General features: G+C 44.5%; 2 protein-coding genes across 2 annotated transcripts; one reads left to right on the forward strand and one right to left on the reverse strand.

Moving 5' to 3' along the window:
* Positions 1–123: 123 nt before the first annotated feature.
* Positions 124–2,968, forward strand: apoda.1 (apolipoprotein Da, duplicate 1). The gene is made up of 5 exons (XM_048241325.1): positions 124–384; positions 798–935; positions 1,150–1,271; positions 1,700–1,785; positions 2,143–2,968. The coding sequence occupies exons 2-5, from the start codon at positions 819–821 to the stop codon at positions 2,376–2,378; spliced, it is 561 nt and encodes a 186-aa protein (XP_048097282.1). The 5' UTR covers positions 124–384; positions 798–818; the 3' UTR covers positions 2,379–2,968.
* Positions 2,969–3,052: 84 nt separating this feature from the next.
* Positions 3,053–16,085, reverse strand: copa (COPI coat complex subunit alpha). The gene is made up of 29 exons (XM_048241266.1): positions 15,835–16,085; positions 15,248–15,361; positions 15,075–15,148; positions 14,854–14,934; positions 14,675–14,751; positions 14,294–14,403; positions 12,216–12,325; positions 11,672–11,771; positions 10,875–11,093; positions 10,224–10,374; positions 10,021–10,087; positions 9,823–9,898; positions 9,612–9,694; positions 9,179–9,404; positions 8,881–9,019; positions 8,300–8,462; positions 7,911–8,057; positions 7,356–7,545; positions 7,173–7,268; positions 6,920–7,008; positions 6,641–6,764; positions 6,447–6,536; positions 6,226–6,332; positions 5,795–5,941; positions 5,013–5,336; positions 4,662–4,772; positions 4,314–4,475; positions 3,979–4,173; positions 3,053–3,730 (listed from the first exon to the last, which is right to left on the reverse strand). Exons 1-29 carry the CDS (start codon positions 15,872–15,874, stop codon positions 3,671–3,673), a joined length of 3,672 nt encoding a protein of 1,223 aa, XP_048097223.1. The 5' UTR covers positions 15,875–16,085; the 3' UTR covers positions 3,053–3,670.
* Positions 16,086–16,855: the final 770 nt, after the last annotated feature.

Here is a 16,855-nt window from a genome sequence, read left to right on the forward strand (position 1 = left end):
TACTGTAGATACCTTTAGTTTCAAAGACCATAACAATAGCAACTTTCTGTAAAACAGTATTTGTAAAAAGATATGGTGTCATGCACACATACATGTGATATTTCATATCTGTTGCTATTCTCATCTAACTTGAAAGAGCAACAAGGAAAGTAGAGGTGTCCCCTTGAGTGTAGATGCAGACCAATTACATTTCTGCCGGAATGTCCCCCATGATTTCAATTTGTCTAATGGCTCGCTTCATGTCCGAGATAAGCTTGGCCCTCACAAAGACACTCATTCATGACACACAACTTTGGAGTAACGTGACCCTGGGCAGCAGAGTCGCTCTTATAAATACACAGCGCACCATGATTTGTTGAATATTTTCACGCAGAATCCAAAGAGGTAAGATATCGTGCTTTCTTTTAGCTACTTTTTTCTGTCATATTTCCCACTGTAAGAATGAAATGCGATGCTGTATGTCTGTGTAAATGGTAGCAAGATGAATCAAAGGATCTAGATTTAAAAGGTTCCAGAGTCTGCACTAATTTGTATGGCAACCAAGTATAGATATTTTAGATATACACATGCATATTAAGTAATAATAACATTGCTTGCTCTGCTTGTATTGATAGTTGGATGTATGCTGATGCAATGTGGTTCTTTGTTTTACGAAACTCTTGAACTCTTGCTTTGATCTATAAAGCTTTGGTGGTGCTTGAACCAACTGAGAGGGACATTACGGATGCTTCTGTCTGCTTCTGTTTTTTTTTATATATAAATGCCCAAACTAACAGCACTGTTTATCTGCATTTCAGGTCCAGGTTAGCACTGTCGCCATGAAGCAGTCCATCGTCTTCTTCCTGCCCATTCTCCTGCCTCTCATCAGGGCACAGGTTCCTCACTGGGGCCCATGTCCAGACCCTCCCGTGCAATCTGCGTTCAGCATGAAAAAGGTATTAAAGATTCCTCTTCACTTGCTACTGTATGTGCATCTCAGATAATGCCAACTATGTCTCAGAGATTGGCCTTAGTCAAGCGAAGTAAAAGGTTAAAACAGCGGTTAATGGTGGATTTTTCCCCCCATTATTATTATTATTATTATTTTAATTTGTTTACATTACCATACATGTACATAACAAGGTGTGTTTGCTGTGTTTTGTTGTTTAGTTCTTGGGAAGGTGGTATGAGGTTGCAAAACTGCCGGCTCAGTTTGAGAAAGGGAGATGCATTGAGTCCAACTTCACCATGAAAGCAGATGGGAGTGTTCGTGTGGTCAGCTCAGAGATACTGTAAGTTCAGATGCTCTCGGCCACATTACAGTACTCCACTCCACTGTAGTAGGTCTATATGCTGAATACTGAGAGAAACTAATAACATATCAATAGACACTTTTATCATTTATGTCAATGTTTTCATCAAATGTATCTATGTTCATTTTTGTGTGATGCTATTACAAGTGAAATACCTGACAAGTGAGTACTTGACCTGAGTGTGACACAATGAAATAGTTGAAATAGTAAATAATGCCAATAATTAAGAATAATGACACAAACTTTATCCTCTTCACTCAATGTCATCCTGATCCTACAATTGAGGTGGTCATTAAATTAATGATCCTTCAGGAGGTTATAAATCTAAAAGAGCATTGAATGTAAATGTCAACATTGATTATACAAGATTTTGAAATGGACCATCTTTGTTTTTGTGTGACCTTTAGAAAGGGTGAGCTGAGGGCCATAGAGGGCACTGCTGTGGTGCAGGACATGAGGGAACCGGCCAAGCTCGGCATCAGCTTCTCCTACGGTGAGTACAGGAAGGGCACACAACCACTCAGCATGAGGATGCTCACATCACACACACGTAAACACGCCGCTAACGGACGCGACGATGCATAACACACACAATCTGGATTTTTACATATTGTATTTTTTTTTTTATCATATTGTAAAAATTATAATACATAATTGTGCCTATTATTTGTTTGATCCAATCCCAAATGCCAAATTGACCCATCTGAGAAGTTTGATAGGTTCTTCATGAGTAGAGGATGTAGATCAGAGGATTTAGATCATGAGAATGTCTTGAGTGGATGAGTGTAGTGTGTTCTGTGATATTGCGCCCTGTTTACTGAGCTGTGCTGCACTGTTGTTGGCTCTCCAGTGCTCCCCTACACTCCATACTGGGTCCTGTCCACCGACTACGAAAACTCGGCCCTGGTCTACTCCTGCACCGACGTCCTGCGTCTGTTCCACGTGGACTTCGCCTGGATCCTGGGCCGAACCCGAACCCTGCCGGTCGCCACAATCACCAAGGCCAAGGACGTCTTTAACAACAACGACATCGACGTCAGCCGGATGATTATGAGCAAGCAGGCAGGCTGTGAGAAGGACTACTGAGACACCAGCAGGAGACAAAAAGAGAGAGAGAGAGCCAGAGAGGAAGAAAGGAAGAGTGGGGAGAGAAGGAAATCTGGGGAGAGCAAGAGAGGAAGGCGGCCACGCTGGCAGGTCAAGAGGTCTGCTGGACTGGCTGCAGCCTGAGGGGCATCACTGATTGTTTTCAATTATCTCCAACTGTCACTTTTCCTTTTCATCCATTTTGTTTTATTTTTTTTATACATCATATCATTTTATGGTGAAAGGAGTAATTTGCTATGTAATATATATCATTATCTTGTTTCAGTTTTTGTAACATTTTTAGGGCACAAGTAATTGCATCACTAAAATGGGTTCTGAAATTTGATTTAAAGAGTTAATGAAACAAACTGAAGCCATGAGATCCTCCGTGGAGAGAAAAATAAAGTACAGTGTCATAACAAGCATCATGTGAACTGCACTCATCATTTTCTAGACCACTTTACATAACATGTCTGCAGTTAGAGGTCTACTGACACTATTTTACAACTGACACAACCCCCAAACTAGAGTTAATTAGGTTAATTTGGTGGCCAGAAGTCAAGACACCGAACATGTTTACTCTCTACTATTAAAAATTTTGCTATTTTCTGGTGCTTTATTCTAGTCAGTTATGCCTTATTAATTCAGCAGGTTAAAAAACAACAAGCACAGACTGAAAGGCCAAGCATTTATTTCAGTGTTTGCAGAAGGAAGAATTGCAAAATATATTTGATACATTTCCATATTTTCCACATTTTTCATCTAGGCCATTGCAATCTTCAAGAAGCCAAAAGAATTTAAATGATTTACGTGTGCAATCATTGTGGAATGCATACCAATAGCCATGACACATTACTTAACATTTCACTTGGAGCATTAAATCTACGTGTAAAGGTTAAGATTCCTTGTGTCCAGAACAGCTTTCTAAACACATTTGATAAATACATGGGTGTCAGGCATACAAACAGATGGTTAGCCAGGATTTGTATAGACAGGAAGAAGGGTTATGTGTATTTGATAATGTACAAATGGAGGTCCCATCTCTACTGTAGGACTAGAGCTCAATAGAGCCACTTCTGGTAAATGTAGAGGGGTGTGGAAACCGGGATAGACAAGGAGAAGGAAGGGAAGCCAGAAGGGACAAACAAGGCATTACATTTTCTGACATAATCAAATGTGCCAGTTTACGTACATCCCACGACCAATCACACTACGTTTTCGTGACCTCCATCAGCTACGAGCCTGGGCACGCACACCGTCAGAGGGACCTGCTGCCTTCCCTTCTCATTCCTCTAGCGGAACTGCAGAGGGCTCACACGCAGACCAATCACATCCTTTCCAATCTCCGTTGCCTGGGAAGCAAAGAGGAAGACATTTTATTTTCACAACCTAAAACGATGAGTCTAAGGTGGTTAAGCAATATTGTAATTTCTTTTTTACATGAAAATAAACAAGAATGCCTTTTGGTTATCTAAATTCCACAAATGTATCAATACTGTAGTCAGTTAACACAGACAAGCCACAGTAAAAGAGAAGAAGTAGTACTAAGGTCAGACTGTTTTGTCCATTGTGGGACATGGGGGCAGTGAGGTGGGCCTACCTGTGTGACCCTGCAGACCTGACCCTTGTATGTGGGGCAGTAACAGGCTCCAGACAGGGGGCACTTTTCCACCGGCCGGCCACGGTAGAGTGGCGTGTACGAGGCGGCGCACAGGTCAAAGGGATTGTGGGGGTCGTAGTTCAGCTGGTGGGTGTCTGTCAGAGTCTTCTCACAGGCCGCCAAAATCTTTCTGGTCTAATAGACAGACAATAGAGGCAATGGTGCCATTGTAATGAGCTGGCAGTTCTCTGTTAATACTCTTACCTTGGACACAAACAAACAAACAAACTCACACACACACACACACACACACACACACACACAGAAATGGTTACCTGTTGTGCCACCTCGGGTTTAGGACCGAGTTCGAGCAGGCGCCGTGCAAAGCCCGCTGCAGTCTTGAAGTTGCGTAGCTTGAAGAAGAGGTTGAGAGCTGTACGAAGCACTAGCACCATGTGAACGGGCTGCAGGTTACAATGTGTGAAGTACGCCGCCATCTGGTGGTCAAAACGGGGAAAAACAGTTTCCTCATCTGCAGTCAACCAACACTAATGATGCCAAATGAATTAGTAGGCACGCGTTCAATGTCATAACATCGGCACATGTCCCATCTCTGACGTTAGTTCTTTCACTGTGTTGTGACTCAGAGTTGTCCCATCCCCAGCGCATCCTGTGTGTCCTACCTCACACAGCCGCTTCTGTTGGTCAAGGGTGTCTTTTGGCAGCTTCTTCCTTTCTGTTTCCATGGTGAGCCCAACAATGTACTCTCTGCAGATGGTGATGAGCTGCTGAGCCTGTGGGGGGAAAGACAAATCCCATCATGCACCTGGAGCCTAGCTCTAGCATTACACAAGCTGACTGACAACCCATCAGCACTAGTCACATGAATCACATTTTCATTGAGTGGTTTCACATCAAACGACGTTCGATTTTGATTCCAAAGGTGGGTATACATGGCCTTGAACAACAGATTTGCACCTTACAGTAAAAGTATGTGCACGCGTACACACACACAGACACGGACACAACGTTACCTCAGCAATCTCCTGCTTGTTGTCCACCACCAGCAACGGCACGGAAAGTAGGATGACACGGAAGCGCTCAACGGCCTCCTCGAAGCGTCCGGCCGTGGTCAGCTGGTAGCACTGCTGCAGGCGGGCGATGAGGTCGGCCAGACGCAGGCCTACGGCCGGCAGGCCACCCTTGGCACCGCCGTCCTTCCAGTTGCGCAGTGGGTGGCCGCGCAGGCAGGGCAGAGAGGGCAGTCCCAGGTAGGCGGTGCGTCCGCGCGACAGCGTCTGCATGAACAGCTGCTTGTAGGGCTCGAAGCACACCACGCCCACCTGGTCATGCAGGAGCTGAGGGGAGGAGGGACAAACGTCACTGACTGACCCGAGGACAGTGTGGGAGCTTTTAAAGGAACCAGTTAGCCTAAAGCTAGCCTATAGCTAACAGGGAGCTATAAGTTAACTGGTCGAACCCAATTCCAGTGAATTATGAGCTAGGCCAACGGTGTCAGACTGGGCAATTGCACCGCTTGCAGAGAGAAGGGTACGTATCTTTTTGGTAAATAAGCTTATTTCCCAAAAAAATCCTTTCACAAGTCAGTCACAAGCAGCAGTCACAAGCTCCGCAACGTGACACTGTCGTTTCATTCATTTGATGGTCTCTTGGTTAGACCTTCTGTAAAAGGCCTGTTGTTTAGTCTAGTCTAGTTTCAGTCGCTGTGATTCTGCTTATTATGGAAAATTCTAGAAAAAAACTCAAATAAAGTGACCATGAGCTGAGGCCTGAATAGTTGGGGTTCTGGACTCACCCTCATGGCAGTCTCGAAGGATCCGGCCAGAAGGTGGTCCACGACCAGCTGGGAGTTGTTGCACCACATCTGGGTGGGGCTCATGCCCTTGGTGGGCGGCACAAAGAAGCCATCTTCAGCTCCGCCTCCAGCTCCAGCAGGCAGCTCCTATTGGTCAAAGAGTGAGGAGAGTCAGTACCACTTTATTTACAGTGACTGGCATGGACAAGCTATTTAACATGTGCATATATGCATGGTGTAAGTCAGATATAAAGACACAACAGGAAGCTTGAACTGAATAACAAGAGTGTGACCATAATAATGAACAGACCATAGTATGTGAAAATGATACAATTATAGGGGAGCATAATAGTCTGAGTAATAATTCTTATGGGATTGTAATAGTGCGAGTGGGGAGTATAATGGTGTGAATGGAGAAGGCCACTCCTCACCAGCTCTGGGGGCAGGTCCAGATCCTCTTCCACCTCCCAGCCGCCTCCCTCTCCCTTCCCCACGCCGGCCTCATCACCCAACACATCCTGGGCATCAGCAAAGCCATCTGAGGGGGAGAAAGATGAAACACACGCTCATCAGACAAGACAGCAGACAATGAGAGAAAGGGCGAAAGACAGATGGGAGGAGAGGAGGTGAATTAACACAAAGCAGCCCTCACCTTCATCCATGTGCAGTTCAGCATCCTCTCCCCACCCTTCTCCTCCTGGAGCTTCCATATCCATTTCTGCAGCCATCTGACCGGCTTTACCTGAAACACACACCAACGTTACATACAAACAAACCCACACAAGCACATAGACGCACACAAACACACGGTCAAGACAGTAAGGCCAGTGAGTGCTTATAGTTCACCTTTGGCAGCAATGGCCCCCTCAAAGAAGCCCTTGGAGACGGTGAGCAGGGGCCAGTTGGTGTCCAGGGGGTTGATGGGAGGTGGGGGCTGCAACAGCTGGGCATTGGAGTCCACCTCAGGAATCTGAGAGAGAGAAAACAGTTTTTATTCCACAGTCTGTGAGGCTCCATCCCAAGTGTATAAGTGTGTATAATGGAAGACATCCATTACAGCATGGTAAAAAAGGGCATTACCATGACCAAGTTGTGAAATTTGTCCTTGTGCTCGTCTGGTCTTACCATCTCCTTCTCGGGGTCAAAGGTCTCCTTCAGGGCCTCAGCCTCCTCGTCCAGGCCGTGGGTGGCAGCGGTCAGATAGGCCAGAGACTCTGGAACACAACCAGCCAAGGACACTTACAGAGCTGGTCTCACTGATAACCAGATGACCATTACACTAGAGCCTTATTATACTGCACCTAAAGTACTGTGGGTGTAGATATGGACTCTATGGGGTTAAGGAGGGACATGGTGTTTGTATCAGTAAAATACTCACTCTGTCCACAGTTCTTCAGGATGCGCACTCGCTCACTGACGTCGCCCAGATACAAGGCTCCTTGGTAGTGTCCACTCATGTCTTTCCTGATCTCAGCTATAACACAAACAAAAAGGATCAATATAAAGGATCTCAGATTCACAAAAACACACAAGTGTGTGTGTGTGCGTGTGGCTCACTCACCGATCTTCATCATCTTGCGGAGCTTGGCCAGGTTGCCGGTGATGAGGTAGAGGAAGGTCAGCTTGTCAAAGTTCTTGGTCCTCTGGTAGCACATCTCCACCACCTGGTGGTGACCCTGCAGCAGTGCGGCCTCTCCCAGGCGTTCCCAGCAGCTGCGGTCATCCAGGGCCTTCGCAGCCTCCAGCGCCACCTGCAGATGAGGGGGAGACAGTGCAGTCAGGCATTAGCTTCAGATAGCTTCAAAGTGGATGCATTGTGATCCCACATTGTGATCTCAGATCAGTTCTCACATTTAGCCACTAACGAGAAAAGAAGCCGGCAACAGACCAGCAGCTAACAGCCAGTGAGAGTAATGTGAAATGGTATGTTTGGGGGAGCTGTGGCGGAAGTGGCTGCAGTCTCCATACCACATTCGGGTCCGAGTGCCCACGGGGACCTGGGTTCGAATCCGACCCACGGTCATTTCCTGGTCCCACCCCATCTCTCTCTCTCCCACTCGCTCCCTGTCACTCTTCGCTGTCATATCTGAATGAGGTGCCCCCTGCTCACACGCACCTCAATGTTGCCACATTCCAGAGCCAGGCTGAAGCGGGTCTTCTCATCCTTCACAAAGTGCAGCGCCACCTCCGGATATCCCTTCTTCTGCAGGTAGGCGATGATAGACTGGCCAACCAGCTTGGCATTGCGCACCATGTGCAACACCTGATAGACAAAATCAGATTGGTCAACTTAAGAAAGCTTGGACAGTGACTGTTATGCAAATCCCCTAAAATCCACAACACGACAATGAACTTCCAGTTTAGTCAAACACATAAAATGTTACAATACTAAGGAGAGTAAATACTGACAAAAATTGAATTAATTGCGGAATTGGCTTCAGTGGAAGCACAGAGTAAGTATGTGGGTTGAAAAATGCATGCAGGATGGCAGGTGCCAGCACAGACCTCCTCGTATTTGCGGCTGACCAGGGCCAGTTTGAAGCGATACTCGGTGGGGTCAATGTTGAGCACACGAGGGCGGCACTCACGGTCCAAGCAGTACACACTGTTCCCCCGCACACGCGTCACATAGATGGGCAGGTCCAGCGTGCGGATGATGCCGTGATCACTGCAGAGACGAAACAGAACGGACCAATGAGGAACAGGGGAAAACCACTGATACCTGAACTGAATGGAATGACTGCAAAATTGATTTTGGATCCAAGATGGCAGCGCAACGCGCATCGGCTTGACGTCTCTCTGCACTTGGTATTTAATGCTTCTTTTGCACTTCTGGTTGGATGTCAACTGCATTTCATTGGCTCTGTACCTGTACTCTGCTAAATGACAATAAAGTTGAATCCAATCTAAAAAAAAATTGATAGCGCAAAAATGCTTTTAAAACATTTTGCTGATTTGACAATCACACTGGGAGGTTGCTAGACAAGAACCACTGGTCTAGGTTAAAGGGATGTGACTGATGGTCATAGGGACACCGAAGTACTGGCGTCTGTGTGTGTGTGTGTGTGTGTGTGTGTGTGACGTACCCTGAGGTGAGGGCGTATTTGATGTGGTTGGAGGTGGTGTAGATGAAGACCCCACTCTCGTCCCAGGCGCCGCTCTTCACGCGGATGTTCTCATGGATGTTGCACAGGCTCTCCAGCTTCCTGTTGCAGATCATGATGGCTGTGTGGTGAGTAGAGGAACAGAAGAGAATAGTGAGGTCCTTGTTTGGCAGAGTGAGGAGCCACAAGGCAAGACAGAGCCCATTGGCCAAGGTCAGCCTGAAAGACCAGAGAGAAAGCCTGAATGAAGAACAGACTTGTGTCAGTGTGGGTGTCCTACCGTGTTTGGCCAGCAGGGCCACGTGGCTGGTATCGGCACTCCACACCACGTACTTGACCTTGGCGATCTTGACGGTGGCGAGCGAGCGCTTCTGCTGCACGTCGAACAGCGTGACTCCGTCGGCGTCGCGCAGCAGCAGGGAGCCAGTCCCAGCGTAGAAGATCTCCTCACAGCTCGGGACCTGCACCTTCTTCACAATCTCATTCTTCAGGTTCTTGATCAGCAGCTGGTAAGAGGCATAGGGGTATAAAGTCAATAGAAATGGTGATGGAAAAGCCCTCAGCATTTGCTGCAGGAAGAGTAAAGGGAAACACATTTTACTGTTCAGTTTCGACCGTGGAGGAGAGCCGCATGTGAACAGATTCTCCCTATTCTCAGAGTACTGAACTGATATCATAGCAAGGAAACAGCATAGAGGGAAATGGATCCTTACAGAGTGCATGCGGTCCAGAACGGCAAACCTGTTCCTGGCCACCCAGACAGCCGTAAGACCAGAGGAACGCTTGCCTTCAGGAGCTGGGAGTGAGTGCAGAGGAGACATTACCATCATCATTACACAACTTTAATATTATCATATGAATACTCCTGATCAAACTTTGCTTTATAGCTGAAGAACTCTTAAATCTAGGGCGTGGCAGGCTTACCATCAGGGTTTTGGGAGTCACTTTCACGTGGGATGGAGTAGAGATCATAGGTGCTGTTCTCCAGATTAGTCGCTCTCTATTCAGTCAGGACAGAAACAGGGAAAAAGTTACAAATTTGTCTACGAGCGATCTCAGCTTTGCTGATGTGTCTGGATATTCCCAACAATAAATAAATGGACAGTCAAATGCAATACTCACAGTGCACAGCAGGACGGCATTCTCAGCTGGGTTGTAAGACATGCTGAACACGGGGAACTTGGAGCCACTACATAAAGAAAACAAACAAACATACTCAGCTAAACATGTCAAGCGTTGTAATCTCATTTACCTCTTCTGATATAGAAAAGACCTCCTCACTCAACCATCTTATCATTTTCACACAAAGGGCAAATGCCCCGTACCTGCGCAGCTGCATGACAGCGGTGTCCTTGCTACTGTTGAAGTCCAGCTGGCGCAGAAAGCGGTCCTTCACATAGTACAGCATGTTGCCGTACACAGAGTAAGCTGGCCTCTCCCTCTCCAGCTTGAACACCAGCATCCCACTGTCATGGCCTGCAGACACACACAGCCTTAGCGCTTTACTGACAATACTGACAAAGATATCACATCAATTCATTTTGCTATATATGATAGGTCACAGTCCATTTCTCTCCAACTTCTCTCCCATGGTCACTGAAAGTTAAAGGAACACTTGCCTGTTTTGGTTTAACATTAGCGGGCTAGCTACCTACAAGGCATGCAAGACCTTACAAACACCAACAATAGAGCCTTATTGGCACTGCTACAAGTTTGCCAACATACAAACTGGTGTATTTTTCTTTCACTTCTGCCCCAAACACAGAACTGCATAGTGCAAATCCTGGATGGAAGGGGGGGGCGACATGCATTTATCCGTCCTCCACATGATCATATACTATCAAAATAATGTGAAGATGACACCAAAACGAGTTGCCCAATAAAAGCATACATCAAAAACTGACAGCATTCTGAAAATAAATAAATAGAAATAATATTTGAGGGCCTGTATGGGGGCACTGAGAGGACATTCTCACCTGCGGCAAAGAGGTTGAGGTTAGGGTGAGCTCCCAGCACCCAGAAGCGGTCATGGTCCCTGCGGAAGGTCTGCACCCCAGTCCTCTTGGACATGTCCCACACGCGGATGCTCTTGTCCTCCGAGTTGGACAGGATGAGCTCCTGGCGGGGGTGGAAGACAGCGCAGGACACGTTGTTGTAATGTCCTCTGCAGGTGTCTAACTCCCATGCCTTGGACTCTGTGGACAGCATGAGACAGAGTGGAGAGATCAAGAACATAAAGTAAGAAAAAAGAAATAATAATAATTAAAAAAAATAAATAAATATACACATCAACCAAAATAAAAACAAACAAGTAAATCAACTAAATCGAATGAGTGTGTAAAGTACTTTTGTAAGTAAAGTCAGTACAATTTATTTTTACACATTCATACTGATCAAAGTGCTATCCAAAGTACAATTAAACAGATACAAGTATGTACACACGTACACATACATCTACACATTAACTACAGAACAGCTGGGAACAAACACAGAACTACAGACACAGCATGGGACAAACACAGAACTACAGACACAGCTAGGGACAAACACAGAACTACAGACACAGCAAGGAACAAACACAGAACTACAGACACAGCAAGGGACAAACACAGAACTACAGACATAGCTAGGGACTAACACAGAACTACAGACATCACAAGCTGTACATTAGAGGGCTGAGAAGGCTAGAGAATACAGGTGTGTTTAGAGTCTAGATTTAAAGGCAATGATTGGGGGCATTCCTTATCATTTTACATACCCAGTACCCACTCACCATTCATCCTCCAGATCTTGACCTGACGATCGTCTGCTCCTGAGACAATGAGAGGCATGCTGGGATGGAAGGCGGCCCAGTTGACCCCGCGGTCATGGCCCTAATGAGAAACACAGAAGCATACTACCTTAAAATGTTTAACCCATTGACATTCATTTGTAATTTCTTCTCTCCTGGTTCATTCTTACTCAACCTAAAGAATGTGTGTCAGGTCTCAGTTTAAACCAAAGCATTTTCTTGCTAATGTAGGGGCCCTCATTTAAAAAGTGGGTGAAGTGTGTGAACATGTAAAGCTCTTGTGCATGAACAGAACTAAAGCTATTGTGTTGTATGTGGAAGCATTGAGATTCATCAGTATTTGTGCTTAAGATTTATTCGCATGGTATTAAACTGACAAATTGATTTTGCATTGTTACCAAATTAACTTTGGATAGTCATAAGGTGAATAAGCCCCAGAAATGACTGGCATATTTATTTGCCATTTGGACGAACAAAACAATGTGCGCACACTGACCACTCCATCATGAAGGCTGACATTGCTTACCTCGAGAACGTGTTTTACTACGGCATCCGACGCCCCAAACAAATCCACCCCTGTGAGGCCCCGAATTTCTGTCTCCACGGCGCCGGGCGAGAGGTTCTTCTTCCTCAAACCTGGAACCGACAATCCGCGCAAAAACGGGGAAAGGAACCAAACATGGGCAACACAACAACACCCACGAAAGAGAACAGGGGAGGAGAGGTGGGAACAACAAGCATGTTACTCAGTCATTTAAACAAAATATCTATAAGAATGAGGTGATTGCTACCAAAAAAAAAACAATTTGAAAGGTGAAACACACAGCACACACTGTTGGACTGCTAACCACTTACAGTCGATACGAATTATAAGCACAGCCAATGTTCTCTAGTTCTCCAGTCCAGAAAACAGTAATGCTACAGTAGCCAAGGACACAGCCATAAGCTGCCTCTATAATCAATTTCCATACATCAACAAAGGCTTAAGATTGGGTTTACATGATTGTGGAATCACAGAGAGCATGTGATTGGGTTCAGAGGTAGTGTCAGTGATACAGGCAAGAGTTACTTATTATAAAGCACTGTTTAATGCAAGATGCCTCAGACTGAATACACAGACTGACAGGCAGACCATTGATCATGAATGTTTTTTTCATTGGTATTACTGACGCTACCTTAGAATAATTAATCAATCATATCCCCATGACCAGGATCATTACTGTTCTCTGGTAGAAAATGACAAAGAAACGAGAGAACAGACTGTGCTGGTGATTCCAGCGCACAAATCACTTAAGTGAACCAACAGTCCAAGAGAAGTGGGGCAGGAGGAGCAATGAGCGGGAACCAATGTACAGGTGCGGATGTTTCCAGGGGGAGCATGAGAGCTGGTGGACCTGAACAGGGTGGAAACTGACTGGTGAACTGATGGGGCGGTGCGGGCTGGAAGGGGGTGTCATGATATGATATGCTCTGATGGGGCACTGGGTTACTGAAAGGATGAGAAGTATGCAAGCTATTTCATGCTGTTGTTAGAAGATGCCTGGGTAATGACACTGATGTCACTGATGCGAAGGGGGAGGGGAGTATGCCATTAAACAGTCATTAATGTTAGACTGATATTACAGTCAACTGAGCAAACCTCACAGTAAAATGAGAGGAATTACAGTGTGAGGTAAATGCCTGTGGTACTTTTTATAAAAGCATAGTATAGTAACTGCAACACCCTTTGGGTAAGATGCCACTTTTTAAAGGGTAATATGTTAAAAGTGTTTTAAAGTACTCATGCTCAAGTTTTTCATCTATTCAGGATTCCACCATGCAGACAGAGACAGGGAAAAAAGTGTCACTGATTAAATCTAATGGACAAAATACACAGATCTGAGCTGAGAATCTAAGTCAACTGTACAGTTAGTGTTTAGTTGTGAGTTTGGAGTTTGGAGTATACACCCTCAATATGACTAAACAGCTTGAAGCAGACAGTAAGCCAGTTAAAGTTTACTTGCTTGAGTAGTTACGAGAAATTAGAGTTAAGTTAGAGGACAAAAAGCAGACAGAAGACAAGCACACCACACACAAGTCAGTAAGAATTAACATGCATAAATACAGAAACACTTCTTGTATAAGGGAGTATCCATTCTCCCACTGTACTTCCAAACTGACTAGTTTCAAACCCTGTCTGGGCCCACTCTTTACTTGTCAGGGTTCCTTTGTGAATATTCATTTGAGAGGACTCTATAAAAAGAAATGGGAGCAAAATAGTCAAGCCCCCTTGGCTTTCAGGGGATTTGGCCATGTTGCCTTTTCAAGAGTCCTTTCAAATCAATGTCCACAACACACACAAGAGAAGAGTGAAGGCTTTGTCCCTAAACCTCACTTTACTATGCCTGATGTGCTCTCTTCTGATGACATTAAAAGACAAGAAGTGTTTCTGCAAGCAGCCCACAGAGATCAAATCTTCACACAGAGATTGAGGAGGAGGAGTTTGAGGACGCCGGGGCATCTCTCCTCACCTCCTCTCTCTTTCTCTCCCTTCATCCCGCCCAGCCATCCCACCAGGCCCGAGTTCTCCCCTATTCAACTCCAGCCCTCCCCACACGCCCTCACCAGAGATATCCCACACGCGCACAGTCTGATCCAGGCTAGCCGACACCACCAGGTCCTCTGAGGGGTGGAACTGAGCACACATCACATAGTGATTGTGGCCCGTCAGGACACTGTAAAACACAAAGGTCAGGAGATGCATATAGTCACAAATATGAAGAGTTGGGGGGGAGTAATTAATATTGACTATTATAATATATTATGTAGACTATAATAAACATGTTTATTATATAATTTTGACGTGACGTGAGTTTTTTTTAAATTTGTTTTATGTATAACAAATATGATCTCAGTATGACTGAAAATTAATGTTTTCGTACAGAGGATCTGTGAATTTCACTTGACATGACAACTTCATTAGAGAAACAAGGTGTTCCCACTCACCAGACACAAGTACGAGACTGCCAGTTCCAGATGCGGATGGTTTGGTCATCTGACGCACTCAAAATCCAGGGATACTCCTACAAACACAAGGCAACATTGACACATGTATATAGTCAGACATCCCCAAGTACTGTCAATATTTTTGTTGTTATTGTTTGATTAAAAGGCCTTATGCTCACATGATGGAAAAAGGTAGTCCGGATGTAATCGAGGTGTCCGAGCAGTGTGAACAGGCATCGCCTTAACTTGTAGTTCCATACCTGACATGCAGAAAATCATAAGATTTAACACAACAATTTTCTTGTGATTCTATGTGGTCGAACACTGTAACACAAGTATTGTGGCCACATTTAAATACATGTAAACAAATATTGATTATGTGCCTAATATTCTCTCAAACCTTGATTTTGTAGTCATCGCCGCCAGACACAAACAAGGGCTGCTGCTTGTGAAAGTCAATTCCCCTGACCGGGCCTGTAACAAATGTTTCATTCCTCAGTAAAAGTGTCACAGACGGCCCAGGTAAAAACAGGAAGGTGTTTTACACTCAACATTTGATCATAGATAGAATACCGTCATGCTCGTCGAATTTGTCAATCAAGGTGCACATGCGGTAATCCCACAGTTGAATGACTCCGTTGTGCAAGCTGGCAAGAATCCATGGTCTCTTTGGGTGGAAACTGAGCCCTAGAAAAAGGAATTGACATAGATAGTAGAACATTACATGGATGCTATGACATTAGCTACCAAGCTAGCAAAATAAGTGTTACTGATCCGACTGCCCGCTCAGTAACATTTAGCAACGTTACATGGTCGTAATTGACAAAATATCATATGCTTTCACTCCCACAACTCAGGTTCTATTTAAACAACTCATGTCTCATAAAACATTCTAATAAACACTAACATTGCAATCGCTTGCTGCTCTGATTAATGTAACGTTAACTGCTAGCATTAGCGGCCCATTCATATTAGCAAAGAGACACAGCATTTAGTAAACATCTTAATTCAGCACATGCTGTTGTCATTGTAAATGCAAGTGTGAACTGTAATAATAACAGCAGATGAAGTTCAATAACTTGACGTTGCTACTTAAATAACTGCTGGCAAGCTAGCTACAGTCGCAGCTAACTTACATTGCTAACTCAAGTTTACCTTACCTTTAACACGAGCCGATTTCGTCTCAAATTTGGTTAACATCTTAAAAGACGTTGTTACACTTCCACCAACGATGATTTGAGAAAATAATTTATTAAAAAAAAGTGTTAAGATTTAACAATGTTTCATCTACTATTTGCGTCTTAAGAGTGCTACGCCAGGTCCTTTCTTGTTAGATTTCGCTTGCTGGAAGGCTACAGCCAACCACTTCCTTAGCTGACACGTCGACGTACACTCATCATACACTCTTCCTGTTCGTGCTTGAACGCGAAAACGCCATCATCCAAGGTTCCACGTCGCATTTTCCGTTGCCAGGATTTACTTTGGGATCCATTCTAAACACCTTGCATAAAACTTAGTACTGCATTGCAATGGCTTTGTACCCGTATCCTACTCAATACAACGACAAAGTAAAATCCTACTTTATTTACTTGCCTTACTTCAGTGATCATATTTGAATACTGATTTAGGGCCCATCACATAACTAAAGGAAAAAAATTGCAAAGCAGATTTTAATGTAATTATCGTGATTAAAACTACTAAAACGCCTTCTATAAATATCTTATTTGTATTTGCTAGTTAGATCTGACATGATGTATGTGATGTTTGCTTACATAGTACAGACAATAAATCATGAACAAAGTAAAATTGGTGTACTGTAGCCTAATTGCAGGCCTGCCTGTATTTTGTTTCTCTGTAACCTTTTCCACTGTAACCTTCAAAGTGATATCATATCAATAGGCCTATTACTTTACACAATGAATTAGACACTCCAACCTGCACTTTGTGTAAACAGCTATGGTCCGATTAAGTCACACATCCAAGGACAAGAGAGACATTGTTAATGTTTCAATCGATAGATTTGAACTTCTTTATTATGAAAAAAAGTGGTGGGAGTAAAAGGTTGTAACAGGCTCTCTAATTTGGAGATTGGCGGCTAGATTATGCCCCCCCCCCCCTTCACTTTAACTTTGCACTATGCCATTTGTCATAATTAATGTGTTAATGTTTTGTTGAGTTGCT

This window comes from Alosa alosa, chromosome 1 (genome assembly GCF_017589495.1).
Source record: "Alosa alosa isolate M-15738 ecotype Scorff River chromosome 1, AALO_Geno_1.1, whole genome shotgun sequence".
In the NCBI taxonomy this organism is placed as follows: domain Eukaryota; kingdom Metazoa; phylum Chordata; class Actinopteri; order Clupeiformes; family Clupeidae; genus Alosa; species Alosa alosa.